Here is a 27,157-nt window from a genome sequence, read left to right on the forward strand (position 1 = left end):
CCATTCATTGCATACAGGAGAGACTGTCGGGCCAGTCTAGTGGGGGGTATGATAGGGTATGTGAGATTCATAACATATTTATGCCGGTTTATATCCCACACATACAAATATAAATGCACTAATGCAAGTGTTGGAAAATGTATACATATAGAAGGTTTCAAATGTGCATGTACTCTATGTACCACTATGTACAGTATGTACAGTATGTTGCTGTATGGTACTGTAACATGGAGTTTCATAAAATATATAATAGGTGGCAGTGTAATCCTCGCAAAAGCAGTAAAAGAAAAAGATATATATATAAAAGCAAAAGAGAGGAAGCATGACTCTCGTAGGGCGATCGAACTACCGTGACCCTTCTCCATCATCATGGCTTGAATTTCGAGGCGTCTCAGCCATACTCCGATCACTATGCTCCTGTCAGTTTGTGCCGCGCCGCGGTCACGACAGACTAATGTTTCAAAAATTTTTTTACTACCAAAAAATACATACAAATAACAAAAAAAATTAATAAATAAATTTATATATAAATTTTTAATTGAAAAAAAAATTATTAACTTTTTAATAACAGCTATTGGTTTTGCAATTTTTTCGGTAAATTTCATTTCTATCAGTGATCATTGATTTAATACATCACAAACAAAAGAATTTTAAATATAAATAATTAATTTTTTTATTTGTTTTTTTAAAAAAATATATAATTATGATAATAAATTTATATATATTTTTTTTTTTTAATATTAACAAATATATTAATTGAATAATATGTTGATTTATTTTAAAATAAACATTATTAACTGACCAACGGAAATGGACACTTGTGAAGTGGGTGATAAATTTTATTAATGATTAAATAGTATTATTTATTATTTTTATAATTTATATTATTTAAATTGTGGCTAAAATTATATACTACAGTAATACAGAGAGCTTTTTTTTTTTTTTACTCTTTTTTTTGGGTGAAGTTTTTTTTATTTTTTTGTGTATCGATTTATAATATTTATGTAGTGACTTATTAGTATTTTATAAAAATTATTTTTGATTTTGTGAATACCCAAAGTGGAAGTGAACTTATTAATTAAAGAAATTTATAATATTTTTTTATTGATCAAAGCGTGTGCGTTTATTATAATTATTATTATTTTAATGTTGGATATCTGTATTCGATCTGTCAGGTAAATTGAAATGTTTCAAATTCTTTATTACTTTTGATTTAAATATGATAAAATATTAACTTGTATATAAAGCTTCAACTTGTCCTATTAAAACTGTCGAAAAAAAAAATAATACTATTTTTAATAATAATAAATAAATAATAAAAATATCCCTTTATTTTTTTATATTCATATGATCTTTTGAATCTCTTGTATTCTTTGTCCTTTTAAATTGAAAAAAAAAAAATAAAAATAAATATATAAGAATAGAATAAAAAGGACAATCTTTTTAGGGTTGAAGGGCTTGATTGAATTATGTATAGCATAAAATTTTGTCAACCACTCAAAGCAATCTCTCTTAAAACTCTTGGTCCTTTGTATAAATAATTAAACTTCATTATTATAATTTATATAGCTATATTATTATTTTTTTTAATGAATTAGATATAGAGTTACATAGCTAAAGAACATATTTAAAAAGAAAAAAAGAAAATATTTGTATGAACTGTGATTGAGTTGGTGTTATATACTCTGCTGGTGGTATTGGTGATGATGATGATGGTGGTGGTGCTTTTGAGCATTCAGTCTTGCTTCAAATATCGACTTGATAGTGGCGGCTTTAGTAACAGGTCGATATCGCGTGTTTCAGACTGATGACTTTAGTCGAAACTATATATCCACAGCTTGTTTCGAACATTGGGTCACTATCGAATACCGATATATACATGTTCATCGAAATTATCAAGCGTTGAAATTCTACTCTATTCTATTCCCTAAAAATTATTTGTAAAAAAAATAAATACATATTTTTTAAATTAAAAATTAATATGTATGCGTATATATATGAAACCCATATATTTTACCTTCTAAAAACACCCGCAGAGAAAACGATTAAAATTAATAAGCACATTCTGGCGCATGCGTTTATATTTTTTTTGTTTGATCATATATATGTTTGAGTATTTTTTTTATTTTATTTCTTTTATGTACTTCCTTTTCTCTTTTTTTTTTAAATAAATAAAATAATATATAACCATTCGATAGAGGTACAAATAATACAACCATCAAATATATAATAAGTATAATATTTTTTGGTATATTGAAAATGAATAAAGGGCCTCCGGTTAAAATTTTAACACCTGTCTGGTTTTTAAGATAGGCTATAGTAATTTTAAAAACCAGTTTAGATTAATTTTATGAAGAGGCTCGTTTTTTTTTTTTGATTTTTTTATTCTCAACAAAACGATTAACACGATTTAACATGAGCTCTTTTATTATGTTTATTTTACTTTTTGATAAGAAACCATAAAAAAATTAAAATAATTTATCTGTTTTCTTTTTTTTAAATTAATTTCAAATATTACATAGATAATTAAGATAACAAAAAAGAAAAATATAATATCACTGTTTTAAAAAGGTATATAAAGAAATATAAAATGAAAATATATTTCACTTATTATTTCAGGATTAAAAAAATAATAATATTTGAAAAAAAAAAAAAAAAGAGTAAATATTTAATTTTCTTTATCTAAAATACCCTCAAGCATAACTCATCTAAAATAAATAAAAATATAGCTAATCCATCATAATAATTTAATATATAAATCTCTATTATAATAAATTCAAAAAAATAAAATTAATAACATACGTTTAGTAAATAATTTTCAAATTTTATTAAATATGTTTAGGAATTTTTTTTACATGAAAAAAAGTAAGTTGCAGCAGGCAAAAGGGAGAGATGGTTATGATGATAGGGTATTAAGATGATAAATCGAATTTCGCGATGAAGAGAGAGAGAGTCATAAGGGTGAGTAAGGGAAAAGGCTAAAAAAAAGGGGGAAAGAGGGGTGTATATTAGGTAGATTGAATGTGGCTATACAGTATAGTGAAACATTGAAAATAATATAATGCGAATCACGTGCTTCGACCTGCGTGCGGATGTGTTGATGAAATCTATGAGTGAATATATACACTATGTATACCTAGAATAGAAAAAGAGGGGTAAAGTGTATATGACACCATGGAATTATTATCTGCACTCGTATTTGTACATATGTATATTAATTTTGTCTGTATGTTGACTGTATTCATGTATTTATATATATATCCAAGGGGATATTGTAAATACAGTCATCTATGGTAACTTAAACATTGCAAATAAAATAAAAAATATAAATTATAATTTACATGTGCCGACGAAATTACTGGAAATACAGTTCAGTAGTGTGTGAGGTCGTCGTCGCATTAAGTGAAAACGTAAAATGACGAGAAAAAAATGAAAAAAAAAAACAGCGAAAAAAAAAAAGACATGAAAGACGCTAAAGAAAACAAAGAGAATAATAATGAAATAAATATATAAAAAATAAAAGAGTTAACATATCCGATAACCGGCGTGATGATTAGACATCCGGTGCGGGTATTCTTCATTTTTTTTTTTTTTAATTTACTGTGGACGATCATTACAGAGGTGCAGTCAAGAAAAAGTTTTTTATATAAACGCATTTATTTTTTCGTTAATCATTTAGATTTATTATTAGTTTTTTTTTATTTTAAATAAATAAAATTATTGTTTTTATAAATTTTAAAATAATATTTTTTGTATTTTCTTCAATTTATTATTAGATTATTTTGCAAATCGATGGAATGAATTGAAAAATTCGAGTAATTCAGTTTCGAAATTTTTTTAATTCACTTGAATTTACCCTTCTTTGATTTGCTTAAAAACATCCTATTTTTTTTTCGATTATCTCTGAGCTTTGCTAATTCGAAAAAAAATAAAACAAAAATTATATATAAAAATTAATTCAATAAAAAATATATATAATTAAATTATTCAAATTAAATTTCACAAAATAAAAAAACAGCTTGACTCATGTATACAAAAAAAAAGTTAAAATAATTATTCACCCGTAAAATAAAATAGCTATTTAGTTATGTTTTGCAGTGTCTCCCTTTATAAATTTCAAAAAAATAAATAACCAACCAACATAGAGGGTAGTATAGCAGACTAGTATAGTGATAATAAAATGACTTGAATTATTTTCATTTTTTCAATCCCACAATTTTTTATATATAATATTACTTGTTTTTTTTTTATATTGATGCCTGTCTATAACATAAAAAAAAACCATCATAATTTATGTCCAATTCCGGTGGCTACATGTGACAAAATCCTCCTGATGTTACTTGTTTCCGTGTGTGTATCTCTATACGGTTAATGTCAACTCGATTTACGAGCCAACGAAACAAGTTGGTTTTGGCTACCAGATGGTTATATATATATATCGATGCATATATGCCGAGTTTGTATGATGGTGGCAGTAATAAAATGAAGGGGGGTGGTGGTGGTTGTATCAACAGGGTAAGAGGTGGTACTACAAGGGGTGTATTTTAGGGCCGAGTGGGTGGATGAGGTGAGGGAGAGAAATACATGGGGAAAAGAAGGGGATTTAAAAGGGACTAGAGAGAGATTTCCCCGTAGACGCAATAAAAATACATATACAAGGGCCATTGGGGAGGTTTTTGGCACTGGGGATATATACGTGTATTGGAATATTTATATTAAGTATATATATATATATTTAAGTAAGGACTACCTAACAAACGATATTGGATTATGCAGATATTTATCCACATCTATAGATGCTCATATTGCCTTTGGGCACGTTTCTGTCTCGTCTATATCAATTTGTAAATATATTTTTTTTATTATTTATTTTTGTGCTGTCAGGTGTATATTATATATATTTAAAATTTTGTATATATATTTAGTCTATTTTCTTATGTATGATTAATTATTTTTATTTTGTTTAATATTATAAAAGTATCGCTATTATAATATTCAATGAGATGATATTAATTACTATCACAATCTAAAATATCAGTCTTATTATATATAAATTTTATTATTATTATTTTAAACGTCAAAATGATGTGCATTGTTTTGATTATACAATGGAAAAACTTTGACAATTCATTCATGAGATTTTAAGTGTTTTTCTTATTAATATATTCAAATGATAAATGAAAAAAAAAATATGTATATTGAATATATGAGATTTTATAGTTAAAAAAATATTCATAATAATTATGGAAATGAATAACTTGGATAAATGTATATATTTTTTTTTATTTTATTTGTGCAGGGATGTATAAAAAGAGTATTGTTTTTAAACAATAGAAATTATAAAGAAAAAAAATTATTTCTTTTGTCAATATATAATGGCTAAAAGAAAACTTTTTCAAGTATAATTAATATTTAATATAAAAAAAAGAGCTAACATTAATTATTTTAATGATAATTTTTTTTCTATTTTTAAAAATTAAATACTCGTTGCAGTTTGAAATGTCTGCAGGCTTATATTGATTAGTTCATATATATATAAATTGAAATTTTTTTAAATCAATGTGAAGAATTTTATTTTTTTTTTTCATCGATTGAGAATAAATTTTCCAAGTTTTTGATCAACATGACATTAACGAGAATCTATTAGATAGAAAAAAAAATATAATGGTATTTTTTTTTATGGTAAAAATTCGGTTAAGGCTATTTAGAATCGATTTAGCTATTGATGATGACTACATTATTTTTTTTTGTTACTCCTTTGTAATAGAAAAAAAAATTTATGCATCAGCTGAAAATAAAGGGTTGTTAAAAAAAAGTAACAGATTGCTTTTGAATAGCCTGAAACAATTTTCTAAACACATGGAAAATAATTTAAATTTTTTTCTGCTGACAACTGAGAATGTTTGAGAAATAAAAATTCAATTATAAAGAATTTATAAAAGAAATTATTCTGTCAAAAAAAAAAAAAGAATAAACCCATAAAATATTTGAGTTATTATAATAAATTAATTAGTAATTAAAAAATTTTATAACTCTATTTTAAAATAAAGAAAAAAATAAAGCTAAATATTCTAAAACAAGATATAATAATTATTTTAAGATCATCATAATATTTAATTAAAAAAAAACAACAACATTTATTTATGAATTATAAATTTAGAATTATTATTTGATGTTTATTTTTTGCTATCTCAATAATAGCTTTAGTGATATCTCACCTCAAAGAAATAATCCAAGTTAAGAAAGATATTTAAAAATAAACATTTGTAAATTATATTATTTGATGTATTAAAATAATTTATTACACATGTAGTACCACTTAAAGTATATAGCAAAAAAAGTAAAAAAAAAAAAGAAAAAGATAAATGCAAAAAAGAAAAATATTTAAGAGCGAAAAATAAATAAAAAAAAATGAGTTTAAAAAATTAGAAAGAGTGGCAATTTTTGGTTGTAAAAATGAAAATAAAAATATGGGGTGGGATGAATGGGTGGTGGATTTTCATATGGTGTGGGCGGACAAGAGCAATGAGAAGAGTGACGAGAACTAATCTAAATATAACTACTATATCTCGTTTGTTGTGCCGGAAAGTGGAAGTAGAAAAAAAAAATTAAAATAAATAAAATAAATAAATAAACTGTAAATTTATGTTTTTACTGCTTTTTTTTTTTTATCATTCACTTACTTATAAACTAAATGCAACAACAACCAAGAAAATTAAATCGCTACTATTTTACAATCTAACACATACACAAAAAAAAATTACAAATAAAATTTTCCAAGAGAAATATAAAACAGTCTTGTATAAATGAAATAAAATAAATATAAAAAAAAAAAATAAATTTAAACAAGAGTATTTGTGAAACGAGAATGAACAGATGGTAAATGAGAAAATTGGTAAAATACGGAGAATATAAATGCACCTGCATATGTATATATACAAAATATCTTGCTAAAATATTTTTCGTTAATTGGTGTGACTTGAAACGTGACTACAACGTATACTCATGTCACTTTTACTTAATGACTCTAAAGTTAATAAATCATATAATAAATGAGCAAAAATTGTTTACAATATATAACCCTTTTAGAAATAAATAAAATTTAAATTTGCAAAAAGAAAAATAACCCAAAAGAACATTAACAATATTTTGCCAAGTTACTTGTTTCAAATTAGTCATAAAAAAATTATTTATTCTTTCTTTTTTTTTTTACAAATTATATACCTTACATAATATATTATTTTATGATTTTGACGAAAAATGAATGGGTGTTAAATAGTATCACGTGCCCAATTAAAATTTTAAATATATTCAAGCATTTCGATGAGTCGATTTTGGAGTAAAAAAATTTTAAAAAATATACAGACTAAAGAAAACCAGAGATAAATTTTCACCAAGATAGAATTTAATGGTTTTTTTTTTTAAACCAAAATTTGACTTGCTGTAAAGAAGAGCCAAGAGGAAAAATAAATTTTACAACTCCGGAAAAAATAAGCTGGAAAAATCCAACGAAATATTTTCAACAAAAAATTATACAAACAAGTATTATGTTCATCTGTGTTTTTTTTTGTATTTATTTTTATGTACTTGAAATTGATGTTGATTTTATTGGTTTGTGGATGCAGTGTATATATTTGCAAGAATGATGAAGTAATGGAGAAATAATGTTAAACAATAGATCCAACTAAAAGCGTATGAATTTTTAAAAAGGATGGGGTTAATATTTTTCTATTTTTTTGCAGCATTATTATTATTTTGTATGAATGAATGAATGACAGATGAGTAGAACGACGAATAAAAAAATTCAAGAGTATGGGTTCAATCAGACTGATTGGCAGTCTGTGACTATTTACATTTTCTGAGGTTATATTTGCCTTGACGTTTCAACCATTACTTTTGATAAATTTCTATTGTTATATGAAGCATTGGACATTGGGTATTACTTTCAGTATTTATTTTCATTTTTTTTTTTTTTATGGTAAAACATGAGAATTTTTGTATGTAGTGTAAGCACTTACGTTAGCCAACTGTCTACTTGAAAAAAAAAAAAAAAAAAAATACCATCTGTTTTAGAATTGGAGAGAAAAAAAATTTAAACGATATTGGAATTTTTTTTTTTTTTCTCTACGTTAATATATAAGGTTGAACTATTTTTTTTCTGCTTAATGAACTACGAGTTTTCCACTTTGTTTGAGAGTTTTATTATTAGTTTTTAATTTTTTATTGATTTATTGTATTTAATTTATTGCATGTAGATAATACTTGGCAAGAATTTAAATGAAAAATTATTCATTGTTTGTGAAATTTATATTTTTTATAATAATAAATTTAAAAATAATAAATTATATTATATTTTATTCTTGAGGGATAAAATTAGTATATTAATTTTCAAATTATAAAAATTTCAAAAATGAATTACTTCAATTAGCAAATGAACAAAAATATATACAAAATAATTTAATAATTTTCTTTATTTATTAATCATAATAATCACTCGACCAATTAATATTAAAAACAAAAAAATAAACTATAAAATTTATAAATTATTTTCAAATCGAATAAACTTTATTAATTAAAAATAAATTAAACAACCAATAAACAATAACACAAACTTTATCCAACAAACACCATTCAAAATAAAAAAATAAAAAATTTCTTTCCCAAAACTTCTATATATCTAATTTATTTTTTTTAAACAAAAATTTAAAACTTATTACCTATTGTTTGGCAATAATTCACCAAACTTTTGATCCTCAATAAAAGTAAAAAAAAAAAACTTTCAAAAGAATCCCACAATATATATAAATTGTCAAAGTAAATAAAATAAAAAAAAAAAAAAAATTGTTCTAAATATTTTTTGCTGTGTCTTGAAAAATATGTTTTACGATGAGAAATAACTATTTTTATATTATTTTATTTTCCCACAAAGAGCTAAGTATAAAATATATAGTTATTTTCGAGTTTATATGTACATAAAATAACCCATTCCCTAATGACAACAGCGAACTTGGTATACGAAAAACCCATGGGTCCAACCAACCAACAAACCCAACCACTATCCTCTCATCTGTTGAAATAGAAACAACGAAAAACACACACATATATATTAATAATATATACACAAATATAATACATTACAAAACCCATAAAAAAAATAAAAAAACCACAATGATAAAATTATAAATGTATACCTCAAATATCTCTCAATCTCTCTTTGTACTTTTTTTCATTTTTAAATATTATCTCACTCACTCTTGTACGCACCAGGTGGCATATTCAGAATAGTAATCCAGCATGGATTTATCTTATTATTCTATATCATTATTATCAACATTATTATTATTTATTATTATTATTATGATTATGATATTATTATAAAGCTTAAAACAAGGTTTTATTACCGTCATTACTCGAATAACGTATGGATTTAATATTGTCAAAATGAATGAATGAAAAAAAAAAAAAAATATAATGATGATAAAATAAAGAGGGATATATGAAATATTTGAAATATTTCAGACATGGTATATCATGTTGTTTGGGATTCAATGCACTGTGTATATATGTATGGATTACGTGACAATCTTGCGAATCGATCGAGTCTGATAAAGTGTGTATTACTGGGTGGGTTTATGGTCTGTATATGGAAACTGTTATCTTCTATACAACAGAGTCAAAAAAAATAAATATAAATATGTATAAAATGAAAAAAAAATATATTAAAGGCAGAGCAATCTCTACAGCATGATGCGTAAATTTAATAGAATTTTTTTTTTTATATATGAATATAAATATTCTGTCAGGAAATCGAGTCATAAATATTTTGAAAAAAAAAAAAAATGAAAATAAATGAATGTATATTTTAAGAGAGTTTAAAAAATTTTTATAAAAATTTTATGCAGAATGTATATATGATTTTTTTTGTTTCAAATATTTTTTTTTTGAGTTATATATTCTCTGTGTAAATTCATCTTGATGGGGGCCTTATTTCAATTTCGTTGACTCAACAAAAGTCTGATCGTAATCTCGGTAATGATGCGTAATGGCTGCCAACGTGAATGTCGTTCTTTGTCCATTATCATGAGCTTTGAACCACCAGTGTGAGTACATGTTGGTTAGACAAACAAGTGCCACAGTATTATCATTCTTTTATCCATTTAAAAATATAATTTTTTTAAATTATTCTTATCTTTATCCAAGTAAATAAAATTAAACAGTACATTTTTTTCATTATTATACTTTTTTTAAAAAAATAATATTTAAAATATAAAATAAATACAAAAAAATGTCTACATTTTATAAATTTTTTACCTTTGCATGAGTTAGAATTAAGTTGACTTTTTTTTTTAAATTCCCAAGCTGGTATTTTCATAAGCCTACGCAAAAAAGGACTAATTGGGTAGACATTTAGACGCCATAATATTTTCATTTTTTTTTTCAACTTATTTTTTTTTTAAAGAAAATATAGACATAAACGTTTTAATATTCACGTAAATTAAAACTTCTTGTTAATTAAATTTAAAAAAAAAAAATTATCATTTATATTATTTTAAATTTTAATTTATATTTTTTATATGTTTCAGATTTATTCAATGCGACGACAGATGCTACGATGAGAACCAAATAGTCATCGTACATTGAAGAAAGTAAAGTCAAGAGAAACCGGTCGACATTTATTTTCAAAAAAAAAAAATAAAATAAAATAAAAAAACTGTCGTAATGAATTATCTTTGGGCGTTGTTACTTCAGTTGATATTCAACTCGCACTATGGAAGTGCCATAGACATATGTATGTTGTTAAATGTCTAATTATCACTTTTTCCGGATACTTTTAATTTTTTTTTTTTTTCTTTCTTAACAATTTTTTATGTTCCCCTTAACTCATTTACTATGCACAAGTGTAATATTTAATTTTTTAATTTACCCCTTTTTCATGTTTCCTTTTTTTTCTAACGTTTCTATTTTTTTTTTTTATTTTTTCTAATTTTAGCACAATGTATCGGTCCTCTGGGAATGGAAGCTGGAATAATACCGGATTCTGATATTACTGCTAGTTCGAGTTTTGACAGTGGAAATGTTGGACCTCATCATGCGAGGTATATTTCTTTTTTTTTTTTGTTATTTTTATTTTTGAAAATTTATTTTTAAATGTTGATTGTTAATTAAAAAAAAAATATGTATATGTTATTTTACTAATTATAATTTGATACTCATGTGTATCTATAGATGGTTTTTTTTTCATTTTTAAACCCCTTGTATTTATGAATTTCGGTCCAGTGAACCCGATGAATATTTGACCTACTGTAACAACTTCAGTTATTGATTAAATTAAAAATCACTGAAGTGCAAAATAATACAAAAAAAACTGCTGAAATGTATATTATTCGAGAGGGTATTGAATAAATTAAAATATAAATTTTAATTGTTGATATATTCATGATGATAAGTATATCAAATAACCCTTATTATTTCTCTTACAAATTTGCTGGACTATAAGTTTTTTTTTTTGTTTGTTGAACCATTGAGGATTAATTTCAAGGGGAGTTTATTTAAATTTTTTTTTTGTGGTTTAGTTTTATTTAATTTTAAACATTTCATGGACAAAATGTAAAACAAACAATTACAAAAATTTAAAAACTTTTTTATTGTTTGTAAAACGAACAAAAAAAAAATGATTAAATAGAAGAAAAAAAAAAATTATTTGTAGATAAAAAAATAGTATAAAGTTAGTAATTTTAATACTGATATTTTTAAATAATCGAAAACTGTTAAATTATTTATTTAGAAAATTTTCATGTATTAATTAAGAAGATAATATTTTTGAGCTTTAAAAATTTCTATTTTTTAATTTTAAAATTCTAACAAGTTTTTTTTTCAACATTAAATATTAATATATAAATAATCGAATAGATATAATCAAATCAATAAATTATCATCAATTTTTATTTTAGAATTTCAAGATGTTACTTTTAATATTAAATTAAATATACATGGAATGAAAAAAAAATAAATAAATAATCAAATAGATGATTGACTAAATATTCAAATAAATAAATAAATAATTTAAATAAATTTACAGACTTAAACAAGAGCGTAATGGTGGTGCATGGTGTCCAAAAAATCAAGTTACAACTGAACCCCATGAATGGCTTGAAATTGATTTACATACTGTCCATGTCATTACAGCAACTAGTACACAGGGTCGTTTTGGCAATGGTCAGGGTGTTGAATATGCCGAAGCTTATGTTCTTGAATATTGGAGACCAAAACTTGGAAAGTGGGTTCGTTATCGAGACGTTAATGGTGAAGAAGTAAGCCATATTTTTATTTTATTCATTTTTTTAATTAAAAAAAAATAACTTTATAATTTTATAACAATATTATTTTAATTTATTTCTTGAAATAACCAATAACCCAAAATTTAATTGATTATAAATGTTAATTTACCATATTAAACTAATGAGCAGCAAAAAAAAAAAAAAACAAAAATTTTAATTACCAAATAAATATAGAATAATTTTTCTCTTTTTTTTTTTTTGTTTATGGTTTTACATATAAATTATAAATTTAGCTTGAGAATTTTTTTTCATGAGTTATGTTTTATTATGAATGTACGAAAAAAAAAAAAAAAATGTATATATATTTTTAACATAAACATATTATTTTTAATTTCTTCCTAAAATAATCTAAAAAAATTTTGACAGTTGATTTTTCGTAAATTAATTTATCACTTAAAATTTTCAAGATATTTATTTTTTTGATTAAAAATTTATTACAAATATACTTGTAGAAAGGAGAAAAAAAATTGTAAAGATTTCTTTCACCAATTAAGCAAATAAAAAAATAATAATTAAAATGATAAATTACAACCCCAAAAAAAATTAAAAAATATTATTTTCAAGATAATAATCATTTGAATGAGTTTCAAGTAAATTTAAAGAAAAAAAAAAAATATTCAATTATACAAGAAACACACTTGAGAGTTTATAGAAATGAATGAAAAGTAAAAACTCGTTATAAAATCTCATTGGGTAGCTTGTTTCATGCTCTTCCTAAAGGTCTATAATTAAGTACAGTTATTTCAGCTGGTTTTCTTAGCTGGTTGACCTTCAAAAAAAAACCATAAAAAAAATATCAAAGATGCAATCAAAATTACACACATACCTGTCTTTTAAATTTCTCATTATTTATTTGAAAAAAAAAAAATATCTCTTATATATTTTTCCGACAATTAATATATCATGATTTAATGTCACTAAATAAATTGACACCATATCAAATAGTTGAAAATTTTTCCTTTCATTTAAAATAATTGTCAACGATAAATCAATTTTAATTATATAAAAATTCCAGTATACTTAATATGTGTCTATTTCTTGATATTGATATATATTTTTTTAATTTATAGGTAATTAAAGGAAATACAAATACATATCTTGAATCAAAACATGAACTAGAGCCAACAATATGGGCAAGTAAAATACGTTTTATGCCATACAGTTATCATCGTAGAACAGTTTGTATGCGTGTTGAATTATATGGCTGTCAATGGAATGATGGTATTGTATCATATGAAATGCCACAAGGTGATAAAAAAAGTACTTGGGAATTTTTTGATGCATCATATGATGGCTATTGGGATGGTGGTGAATTAAGACGTGGTCTTGGACAATTAACTGATGGTTTAATTGGTCCAGAAGATTATAAATCTGGATTTTATAGTGGTGGACAAGGATGGATTGGATGGAAAAATGATACAAGAGTTGGTCATCCACTTGATATTAAATTTGAATTTGATCGTGTACGTGAATTTTCAGCCGTACATATTTTTTGTAATAATCAATTCACCAAAGATGTTCAGGTAATCATTTATATTTTTTAACTTGTTAATTGTTTGTTTGTTTATTTTCTTTTCTTTTTTTTTTTGAGGGCAAGATCATATTGAGTAGATAATTTCAAATAAAGCGACAAAGACATTTTTTTCTAGATTGGGAGGGAACTTTTTATTTATTTTTTTTTTTCCTCGGTCTTATTGATGAGCTCATTGAGTCTCCAGGCATGTAACTTTTTTTTTTTTTTTTTTACTTTTATTTCTTATATTCTGTCACGTCTTAAAGGCGGTTTATATACCGACTATTTCATCTACTAGATTCTCAGTATTTTTCGTTTCTTTATTTTTTTTTATCTTTTTATTTCCTGTGTGTGTATTTCGATGGCTTAAGGGGGAGATCCACTTTATTTTCAATTTACCAAGATTGTCGCAATTATTATGTGTTGAAAAGTTTAAATACAGAGGTCATTAACCATTTATTATATATACGAAGAATTTAAAATTTAAAACAATAAAAAATAATATAGTATAATATATATTTTTTTAATGAAAATTGAAAAATATAAAAAAATAAAATAAAAGTAAAATTTATTTATGGTTTATGAGAGCTGTTATAAAATTGTCGATAAGAGAAAATAAAAAAAAATATCATTTATACAAAATGTATATAAAATGGTTATTCTGTTGGTGATATATAAATTGTATTAAATTTTTTATCAATTTTTAAAATCAATTTAAAAATATCTATTTTATAATTTGTTTCAGGTATTTTCCCAGGTCGATATACTTTTTAGTATTGGTGGTAAATATTATACTGGTGATCCAATAATTTATGCATACATGGAAGATAAAATATTTGAAACACCTCACAATATATCAATAAAATTACACCATCGTATTGGTAAATTTATAAAGCTACGTTTTACTTATGCAGCAAAATGGCTACTTATAAGTGAAATAACATTTGATTCAGGTAAGATATTGTAATTAAAATTAAATTTATTTCAATTAACCAACAAAATAAAATAAAATAAAAAAGAAATAGTACATAGCAGTAGTAGTAGTAGTAATAGTAATAGTAGAAAGAAAAAGAAGAAGAAGAAGAAGAAGTAGTAGAGTGAAAATGAGATAACACAAAATTTTGTAAATTAACTAAAATTACTTGTCTTATCATGTAGATATTGCGCATGGCAACTTTACACCGGAAAATTCACCCCCAACAGATCCAACATTTATACAAAATCAGAGTACTTTATCAAAAGATAGTACATCACATCAAGCTGAAATACCCGTGTCAACAGTTAAACAAGATGATCCAACATATATTGCTGTTGTAATTGGTTGTTCAGCAGCATTTATATTATTATCAAGTGTATTAATAGCATTTATTATTAGAAAAAATGAACAAAGAAAAGCATTTACAAATACAATTAATAATAAAAATGTTATAACAAGTAATAATCATCAACATTTAACAACAGAATCAAATTATGGTACTGGTATTGAAAAAGATAATTCATTAATGACATATAGAGTTGATGAATATGATGATAGATATGCTGGTGGTAAATTTGCAACATTACCAAGAGATCTTAATGATCGTTTACTCGGTGATGTTAGACTTGATGAATATCAAGAACCATTTCATGATAATAAATATCGTGAACAATCACAAGCTGCTTATTATGGATATAGTACTGTTGTTATTGACAATAAAGATTTACATGATCATATTGAATGTTCAGGTGAGTTTTCAAAATAAAAATAATTCAAAAAACTATTTTTCCTTTATCAATAAAATGTTTCTGAGAATATTTTTTATACTGTAAACAGATTTTTATCATGAGTGAATTAAAGTTACCCCAAATCGGAAATTGAAGGAAATTTGTTGTAGAATCAAAAGAATTTTTATCCCCTTGTAGTCTTTTTGTGTAATTACTTAATTTTCATGTCATTTACTTTTATAAAAAATATAAAGAAAGGAAATTATTTATAAAATCAATAATGTCTATAGATACTTCAATGAAGTTCAATGAGCTTTGATATCCTATCAAGTCTTTCTTGTCTTTCTTGTCTTTATAGTAAATAAATTCCTTTTTTTCTTAACGACTTAAATATTAATTCAAATATATACCTAGCTTGTATATTAAAATCAATTGAAAGTTAGAAAAAAAAAATTTATCGTGTTTCGAAATAATAAATAATAAATTCTAACGAAAATTTGATAAATAAATAAAAATTTAATTGACAATAAACTATAATCTAACATGTTTTTTGATAAATTAATTGCTTAGAAATAAAAAATTTTTTTAACCTTTAAAAATATTTATTTCGAAATTTTCAAGTTTTTCGAAATAAATTAATTTCTATTCATTATTTATAAATAATTATAGTTGATAAAAATATTTTCATAAAATAAACGTAGGCCATTTTTTAAAAAACCACTTGAGTAATTAATTTTTTTATTTTTATTTTTTAAAGATCCTACTTATGACTATGCTGTTCCAATGCCCGTACCAAGTACCAGTAGTGAGCACGAAAGTGTTTTTTCAAAATCATCATCGTCAAGAGGAAGTGCAAAGGTAAGAAAAAAAAAATAAAAAAATAAAAAAAGCTTTCCTAATCTTTATCGTCTTGAAAAATAGTAAAAAAAAAAAAAAAAATAGTCAAGTATGAGAAAGTCAATTTGAATATGCTTTCAGGCATGCTTGCAGAGTTTTTTTCCACCGCCACCACCACCACCAATGAGTATACCACCCATTCGTGGTCCCAACAATGCAACGCATTCAAATCCTCCAAGTCCTCAGCTAATAACAGAGCGTGAACGACGAGGCAGTAAACGTCGAGATCATGCGCACACAAGATACGCATAGTAAGAACATTTTAGAAAACATTTTAATAAATATATATTTAATATAAATAAAACATTTTTTTTTTTTTAAATTATAAGTGTCATATTTCTATAAAAAATATTATTTAGTCACTCTATCAAATCACATTTCTATTTAATAATAAAAAAAAACAATATCACATTTTTTTTCTTTCAATTATTATTTTTAAATATATATGTTTGCACACATGTGTAATTCCCAAATACAACAGTAATAAATTCATTGATTTTTGTTTTTTCTTTAACTGAATAATAAAAAAAAAAATACATATTTGAAACCTCAATTTGCACAACGAAATAACTATGTATGAATAAAAAATATAAATAATTAAAAGCCCCAAAAATAAATCATTTTAAAAAAAATAATAAAAATATAGAATGAAGCAGATATTAAACTGCTATACGCTATAAGACTGAAACTATATTGCAAGTGAATAAATACTTTGTTTTGGCATATATAACATAACTTTACATAAAATGTATATAAAACTTGTGCTCCCTGGAACCAAAAATAAGCACATAATCTATAAAATGTATTCTCTATCATTAACCTCAGTTATTATTGACAAAAAAAAAATATATATATATTAGCTATAAAGATGTAACATTTATTTATAAAACAAAAATTAAAAAACGAAAAAAAAAAAAAAACATAAACTATATAAAAATAAATAAAATGCATATATAGTCTAAATGACCAACGGTAGAAATTACTAATCAAGTGTAAATGAGTTTAGAAAGAAAAAAAAAAAAATCCTCTGTTATTTATTATTCTATTTCTAGACCGACATCGCCTTCAACGCAACGAGTAAAAAAGGGGGAAAAAAAAATATGAAAATGTTTTAATTAACCGACAAAAAAAATTTAAAAAAATGATAAAAATAAAAAAAAAATTACATAATTTTTATGAGAATTGACAATACAGGGATAAACCAACAATAAATATCATGTATTTAAACCCGACGACAATTGTGATATAGTTAAAATGAAGAGAGAGAGAGAGCGAAAAAGCGAGAGAAAAAAAAAATTGAAGGAAACGAAAAATAATAATTACTAGTGTAAAAAATTGTGGAAAAAAAAATGGAATGTATTTAAAAATAATAACATACAAATTGTAGGGGGGTGGGGGGCAAATGATAAACGAATTTTTACGTGATAAAAAAATAATAATAATATTAAAATGTCGTTTATTGACACTCGATTCATCGAAGTATATATTGCGGGGCAAAACAGTTACAACGATTTCGAAAATAGAACAGCGATAAGTTATTTAAACATAAAAAATATAATATTTTTGTTTTTATCATTTGATTATACTTGTCGATAATAATTTTAATATTTATTTAACAAAAAAATCATATAATAAAACAAGTAAATGATAAACTATTTGATAAAAAAAAATCATAAATTTATATTTCTACAACTGTCAATTAAAATATTGGTGTTATTATTTATTGTGAAATAAATAATTAATCAGTATTTTAAGTGAAAGTTGATTAACTGGTCTCGAGTTTATTTTGATAAATAATATTATTATTTTTTTTTTTAATTGATAATAATGATTTTATATGAAATATAAAATTGAGATTAATTCGTACCTTCGACTATCCACCTGTAGTTAATAATTATCATTGCAATAATAAAATTATTTAACGACTGTCACTCTCTCGCTTCACGTATTCAACAATTAGTTTTTAAATAATATCAAAAACATTTTAAAAAAAAAACTGATATTTTGAATGATAAATATGACGAAGAAATAAAAAAAAAATATAATAATTTATAAGTCAATTTATCTAACTGCGTACTAGACGATCAGAAATTTGATACGTAATCAATAATAATAATCTTACAAGTGATAGATCTCTAAATAAATTATAAGATCATTTAAAATTAGAGTAACTTCATTTCGATACTAAAAAATTATTAGATAAAATTAATTTAAAAAAAAGGAATCGTACCTGTTTATTAATTTTTTATTTAATTTTTTTTACACAATTGCACGATTTTTAAAAATATTTTTGTTAAATATTTTTAATTTTTTAAATAAATAATTTTGAAAATTAAAATTATTAAATAAAAATTTCGTTAATTGCTTTTTATCACTTGTAAGCTTTTGCAAATATGTTAACTGCAATCTTAATGTTGTTCTCTATGTGAATTTTACAAATTTAGATAATAATTAAAAAAAAAAAAAAAAACTGCTTTGCTTCAGCTCGTTATAATAAAGAGAGAACATGAAAATAAAAAATTTATATTGAAAGAGATAATTTTTACGATGGCGTTAAATATAAAAATATAGAAAATATCTAGAAAAAAGAAAAAAAATAAATAAAAAAACCAGCAATACAATTACTGTTAGAGTATTATTTAATGGATTTTTTAAATAAACCAACATAAATGAGTAATAATCATTTTTTACTGGACGTTTTAAATTAAAAAACAATGAAAAATGAAAAAAAAAAAAAACAAAAATCGATATTTACTAATAACTCACATTAATATTAATAATGAGTTATTGTTAATTATCAAATTGTCATTATCATCATATAAATTTAGTCACACACATATAAATGTATATTTAAAAATGAAAAAGGAGAAAATAACATGAAAAATTATGTTACAGTAATAACAAGCCAGTCAATCATTAATGTAATATTAATTGTTTATTATTATTTTTTTCATCAGTCTATATCATATTTTAATTGATAATTTTTATTTTTATTTTAAGGAATATGTTATTTATTTTAATGTACATAAACAAATGTAATTTATGCATAACCGAATAATGAAAAAAAAAAAAGATGAATTTTAACCATTTGTATATAAATGTAACATAAATTATATATTGAATATCGAACAGAATTAATTATAGTTATTGTTGTTGTTATTTAAAAGAAAAAAATATAACCAAATTATGATGCTTCAGTGGAGTTGATTTTATGACATTTCGTTGATAGTTTGTATATTATTTTTGAGAGTTCATTCATGTCATTGACGAGAGTTTAAAATGTACTTGATTATTTTAAACCACACGTTTTTTAAAATAAACTTGACAGGATTTTATGTCTGGCAATCAAATTTTATAAACAAAAAAAAACGAAAAACAGATTTATTTATTAATAATACATAATGTATTTGTTGGTAAAATTTTATTTCTATGAATTTAATTGAAAAATTAATATGTTTAATTGGTCATGTGATTTATTGTCACAAATAAATTTTATCTTTGGTTTAATAATTTTAACAAATAAATATGTTTGTTTATAAATTATCAATGATAAAAAAAAAAAAAAAATTTCAACTGGATATTATAAATTTAATATTATTACCTTGTTTTATGGATTATTATATTTTTAAAAATAATTTAAGTGAGTTTATTCGTGCCAGGGATGTATCTAGTTTATTTATTTATTTATTTATTTCAATTTTTTAAATATTTATTTTAATATTTTCAAGTATTTATCAAAGCATCCATATTAAAAGCTTAAGAAAATTTTCATCTCGTATATCATAAATAATATACAAAAGTTTTATTAACAATAAAAAAATTATTATTACTTTAGAAATATTGATTTTTGTTTTCACGTTAAAAATTTTTAATCTCGTTGAATATTTAAAAAAATATTATCCAGATATAATATTCAAAATCCAAAGTGAATAATGAATAACTTTAATTTTTTTTTTCGTATTCTAATGACAAGTACCTATTCATCATAATAGGGTAGAAAATAAAAATATATTTTTCATCTTTTTAAATTTTTCTTTCAACTGTAAATATTAATTATCATTCAAGTGGATAAATTTTTTTCCATTCTGTTGATTGATCGTGGTTTTCTTGTTATTATCAAGTACAACATGTTGCCACACAGGTCATGAGGGCGTATTGGTACAAGGTACATGAATAGAGGGTTGCAGAGGGTTGTACGCCAATGTTGGGAACAACCCTCAGTGTGTCGCGAGCATTCGCAGCTCCGCGCATTTAATTCATTCTTATCAACAAATTTCATATTGATTGTATTAGTTTTTTTTTTTTGGAGCAATATATTTTTGTTACCTGTCCGTAACAAAAATACCCCTCATTTTGAACTACAACCACCCCAAACAATCAGTCACAATTTCACCCTCATTCATCAAAAAAAAAAATTCGAAATAAAAAAGAAACAACAATGAATCGAAATTAATTTACCGAAACAAAATAATAATAAATGATTTTGCTTTTTTTAGTTGATTTTACCTATGACTATTATTACTAATATTTCAAATAAATATTTATTAATATTAATATATATTCAATATCATTCAAGCTCTATATTGATTAATAAAAAAAGGAAAAAAAAAAAAAGAAGAAAAGTGTTGTTTGTTTAGCATGAAATAGTGCGCAATAATTGTGTTAAATTTTAAAACACAAATATTGATTTTATAAATATACAAATTATTTATAAACTTATGGTGTTAAATTAATCATCAAGTTGATTAATTAATTAATAATTACATGTTTATTAATTGACATGAATTTGTTTATTAAATGCCGGATATAATTATAGGTAAATATTAAAAAATAATATTTATTTATTAATTAAATATCATCATGAAAAATGTAATATTTAATTAATTTTTCATTGAATTTCTATTGTTGTTTTTGTCATACAGATGTTTGTGAAAATTTCTAATGATTTAAAATAATTATCATGAAAATATCAGGTGGTATTTTTATTATCTGTTTACTCAACATCTTCAGTATAATACAATGCACAGATCTTTGTAAGTATATTTATTTATTTGACATATATTTTTTTATTTATCTAACCAGCAAAAGGTTCAAACTTTATATTTACCTTATTTGATAAAATTTTATTTGAATAAAATAGATACAAAATGTACATATTCAAAATTATTATTTTTTTTTAAAAAAAACGACATTTTTCATCTTCAATTGATAAGAAAATAGATAAATAAATAAATAAAAAAAATATGATAATATTTGTATATATAAAAAAATGATAAGTTGGAAAAAAAAATTTTCAAGATTTATTTATTTTAAAAAAAAAGTATTTAAAAATAAATAAAAAAAAAAATATTTCAATATAATTAAAAGCTAGCTTTAATATTATTTTATAATGAAAATTAATAATATTTATTAACAGCGCAATGTATTGGTCCGTTGGGCATGGAATCTGGGGCAATTGCTGATGAAGATATTACAGCAAGTTCAAGCTTTGATAGTGGAAATGTTGGACCACGTCAAGCAAGGTATAAATTAATTTCTATAATTTAATTTACGACATCATTAAAATTAATATCATAATTAATATGTCAATTATAATATTTAAAAAATAATAATAAAAATTAAAAATAGATTAAGAACAGAAAATAATGGTGGTGCATGGTGTCCAAAAGCCCAAATAACAAGTGAACCACGTGAATGGTTGGAAATTGATTTACATACAGTATATCTGATAACTTCAACAAATACCCAGGGTCGTTTTGGTAATGGTATGGGTGTTGAATATGCTGAAGGATATCTACTAGAATATTGGCGTCCTCGACTTGGTAAATGGGTGCGTTATCGTGACATCAAAGGAAATGAGGTAAAATTTTATTTTTTTCAAACAGATTTTTATGATAAAAATAAAAATCATTTAAGAATACTTGAAAAAAATCAATGCCTTTTTTTCTTTAGATTATCAAAGCAAATACAAATACATATTTGGAATGTAAAAATGAATTAGATCCACCAATTTGGGCAAGTAAAATTCGTTTTTTTCCCTACAGCAATCACAGAAGAACAGTCTGTATGAGAGTTGAAATTTATGGATGTTATTGGATCGGTAAGTACCCAAGGGTTGTCAAAAACAAATAAAATAAAAAAAAAAAGAAAAAGAAATGTTTATGCTACATTTGGGTATCATATATTTTCCTTAATAAACTGAGGGTTAAAAAGAAATAAAATAAAATAATAAAATATGATGTTTATAAAAAATTTCAGATGGTATTGTCTCGTATTCTATGCCCCAGGGAGACAAAAGGGGAAATGAGTGGGAATTTTTTGATGTTACATATGATGGATATTGGGATGGTGAATTGACAAATGGTCTTGGTCAATTAATTGATGGTAAAATTGGTCCAGATAATTTTAAAATGGGCTATTATGATAATGAAAAAAATCAAGGATGGATTGCATGGAAAAATGATACAAGATTTAATAAACCAATTGAAATTAATTTTGAATTTGATAAAATACGTGAATTTGCTGCTGTACATTTATACTGTAATAATCAATTTAGTCGTGATGTTCAAGTGAGTTTAGTTATTATTATTTATTAATAAAATATATTAATTATTTTTTTTATATAATGCTAGGTTTTTTCACAAGTTGAAATATCATTTAGTATTGGTGGTAATTATTTTACTGGTGAGCCAATTATTTATACATACATGGAAGATAAAATATTTGAATCATCAAGAAATATAACAATAAAACTTCATCATAGAATTGGTAAATTTGTAAAACTTCAACTTTATTTTTCATCAAAATGGATTATGTTAAGTGAAATTGTATTTGATTCTGATATTGCACATGGTAATTTTACACCAGAAGAATTTTTATTAACAACTGAATTGCCATCACAAACTGATGATATACCAGATGATAAAAAATTTATAAAAAAATTAAACAATGAAATACCAGTATTTACAGCTAAAAAAGATGATCCAACATATATGGCTGTTATTATTGGTATATTAACAGCACTTATATTATTACTTGGTGTATCAATATTTTTTATAGTAACACGTCATAGACAAAGAAAATGTTTTGCAAGTCCAATGGCTGTTAAAGTACCATCACATCTTGGTTCAACATGTGCAACTGTTGAGAAAGGTGCTGCATTAATGGCATTTACATTGGAAGACGATGAAAGGTTTGATAAATTAATATTTTATATCAAGTTTTTTGTTATCTTACAAAACAATGGTTCTTTTTATTTAAAAAAAAAAAATGAATAGATATCCAGCAGGTGGATCTGTGACGAATACTTCAACAATGAATCATGATGTTGACAATCGTACAGTTGATATTGTCAAACTTGATGATTATCAAGAACCTTATCAAGCATTAAAACATGCTCCATACTACAGTTACAGTACAATAATCATGGAAATGAAAGATATGATGTTTAACAACATGTCATCAAATGCAATTAATTATTCAGCTGGTTTGTAAACAAAAAAATCTTGTCTCTCTTCTTTAAATGTCTTCTAGAAATATCATCAAATTATATATATTTTTTTTAACTTTATAGTACCTGAATTAAATAGTACAACAGTACCATTATTAAATTGTGAAACTGGTGCATATTCAACTCATGATATTGTATCAAGTTCCATGTCAAGTGCAAGTGATCAAGAAAGTATATTTTCAAAAGGCTCATCACAAAATAGTCGAGTCAATGATAAAAATGTAAGCATTAAAAAAAAATATATAACGAGTGTAAATTTTATTTATTTATTTATACTTTTTTTTCTTTTTCTTCTTTCCATGTCAACACATTCTATTGATTTTGTTATATTTTCTTTATAATTATAATGTGCTATTTTTAGTCACCAACACAACAGGATGTGCTTACTGCATTAAAAAAACGCTTGGAGCAATCAACTGTTCCTCTTTTTCCTCGACATAGACTACGAATGCTTTCAAAACTTGCTGAAGGAGCTTTTGGAACGGTATTAATATTTTTTTTATTTATATTTTCAATAAACACTTGGATTTATTCTGAATATCATCTACGAGTTTTATTTATTAAATTTTTTTTTTTTTTCTCATTTTAAAATACTCATATATAATTATGGAAAAAAAAAAAAAAAAATTCATAATTAAAATTCAAGAGTTTCGAGAATTTTTAGAATGTCATAGAATTTTTTATTTCTTTATTTTTTTTTTGATGCATCAATGATACTTGAAGCTAAAAAAAAAATAAATATATTTTTTAATTAAATATTTTTTTTTATAATTTCAATGAATCTATTGATTTATATTTTTAGATATATGTTGCTGAAGCTGAAGGAATACCAGAATATGGAACATCAATGACAACTCTTGGTAAAAGATTAGTTGCTGTTAAATTTTTATTAACCGAAGCAAGTGAAAAAGAAAAGTAAATATAATTTAATAAAAATTAATTAGGTCAAATTATAAAATAATAAAAGAAGATGAAATATTTATTAATAATTCTGGTTGTTGAATTTGTTAATTGATTAAATTATGATTTTATTATTATTAGACAAGATTTTCAACGTGATGTGAGAATACTAGCAGCACTTGAAGATATTAATATTGCAAGAGTACTTGGTGCTTGTTGTCGTGAAGAACCATATTGTGTTGTGATGGAATATTTAGAGCATGGTGATCTTTGTCAATTTCTTAAATCACATATCACTATTGATGACTCGCATTCAATGCCAATTGGTGTTAAAACACTCAGGTAATTTATAGAAAATTATTCTATAAATATATTTAATAGAAAAAAAAATATTTCTATTTGAAAATGAATTTAATATTTAATTTTTACTGCATGTTTATAAGCTAAGCTAACCATTTCTTAAACAAAAAGCTTTAATTAATTTTTATTATTTCAGTTTTAATTGTTTAATTTATATGGCAGCACAAATTGCATCTGGTATGAGATATTTAGAAAATTTAAATTTTGTACATCGAGATTTAGCAACGAGAAATTGTCTAGTTGGAAAAGCTTATCATATTAAAATATCAGATTTTGGCACTGATAACGAACTCTATGCCAATGATTATTATAAAGTTGAAGATGGTGCACTTCTTCCAGTTCGTTGGATGGCTTGGGAATGTGTTTTATTGGTAAGTTAAAAATATATTATTCAATCAATGACATTTATCTTTCAAGCATTTCACTTGTCAAATTAATTTTCTATTTAATTAATAATTAGTCATTTATTTAATATGTAAATAAATTAATTTTTTAAATCAAGTAAAAGCATATATTTTTAGATGAATATTCAATGATTTTATCAGCTTTCAAAAATTATAAATTTATCGAAAATTTAATTGAAAATTAATTCAATTTATAATATTAATAACGGATTTTTTTATGGTGATTAATTTCCAGAAAAAATATACAACAAAAAGTGATGTTTGGGCATTTGCAGTGACATTATGGGAAATATTAAATTTAGGCAGACATATACCCTATGAAAATTTATCAGACGAACAAGTTATTGATAATTTACATCGTTTTCATCCAAACAATACAAGATGCAATGATATTAACAATAAAAAAATAATATTTGAATATTTACCAAAACCAAAAACATCAAGCAAAGATATCGATGATTTAATGCTCGAATGTTGGCGTCGTGATGAAAATGCAAGACCAACATTTCGTGAAATATCACTTTTTTTACAGCGAAAAAATCTGGGATATGCACCAACAATTAATTGTTAAAAAAAGCAACTATAATAAACTAACGAATTCCATAGTAATAACAATCTTTTAAACGAATAAAAATAAAAATCGTTCGATAGAATCAGCGAAATGAACAATCACAATCGAATGTGTTAATTGTGTTATTAAAAAACGAAAAACTAAATGAAAAATTATCGCAATAAATTTATGATAAACATATATTTACTATAATTAATATTTTTAATTTAATTAAAAGAATAATTTAAATTTTATTTTGTTATTTTGCCGATGAAAATCATTAATTTATTAAGAAAAATAATTTTTAATCGAAAAAAAAAAAAATCCACATGCAATAAAAGTTAAGTTTGATAATAATATATATATAAAATAAAAAAAATTTATTTACATATCATTTTAATTTTATAATTATTGTATTATTAAATGCCAAATTAAATACGAAGCAATATTCGTAATTGTACAATTAATTATTGCAAAGACAATTGATAAAAAAAAAAAAGAAAGAGAAAATAAAAAAATTGCTTTGGTTTATAAAAATATAGAGGATCGTATAAAAAATTAATAAATTAAATAATTAATTTATAATTAAACGTGATTATTATTATTTAAAACAATTGCAACAATTGTATGTTATTATAAATAAAAAAATGAGAGTTTTTTATTATTGTAAATAAATTATATTAAATTATTGATAGCCGGGATCAATGAATGAAAATTTAAACAATTAAAAATGAGGAAATAATAAAATTTTAATTACTCCGACTATATAAGTGAGGAAAAGTTTGAATTTAATAATTTAAAGAAAAGAAAATAGATATATAATATGTCCATATAAATGTAAATGAACAATGTGACAATTTTATTTGAAATTTATTCAGATGAACAACAACGATGAATCAATAAAGTTTCTTCAATGAAAAAAATTGTCTTTTTATTGTAATTATTATAGAAAAAAATTTAGAAAATTAAAACGGGAATTGG

At 23.2% G+C, this 27,157-nt stretch overlaps 1 protein-coding gene across 1 annotated transcript; it reads left to right on the forward strand.

Annotated features, from left to right (window-relative positions):
* Positions 1-425: 425 nt before the first annotated feature.
* LOC122856183 (discoidin domain-containing receptor 2-like) lies at positions 426-27,099 on the forward strand. Its single transcript, XM_044157877.1, is given in 22 exon segments — positions 426-1,175; positions 10,584-10,789; positions 10,991-11,096; positions 12,080-12,311; positions 13,409-13,861; positions 14,597-14,804; positions 15,010-15,576; positions 16,313-16,413; positions 16,534-16,703; positions 21,463-21,485; positions 21,869-21,974; positions 22,081-22,328; positions 22,331-22,552; positions 22,711-23,021; positions 23,085-23,644; positions 23,730-23,938; positions 24,026-24,183; positions 24,324-24,446; positions 24,765-24,877; positions 25,004-25,204; positions 25,359-25,593; positions 25,862-27,099. Coding segments are annotated over 21 exon segments (4,752 nt in total). The 5' UTR covers positions 426-1,175; positions 10,584-10,719; the 3' UTR covers positions 26,198-27,099.
* Positions 27,100-27,157: the final 58 nt, after the last annotated feature.

The sequence above is a fragment of the Aphidius gifuensis genome, linkage group LG5 (genome assembly GCF_014905175.1).
Source record: "Aphidius gifuensis isolate YNYX2018 linkage group LG5, ASM1490517v1, whole genome shotgun sequence".
In the NCBI taxonomy this organism is placed as follows: Eukaryota; Metazoa; Arthropoda; class Insecta; order Hymenoptera; family Braconidae; genus Aphidius; species Aphidius gifuensis.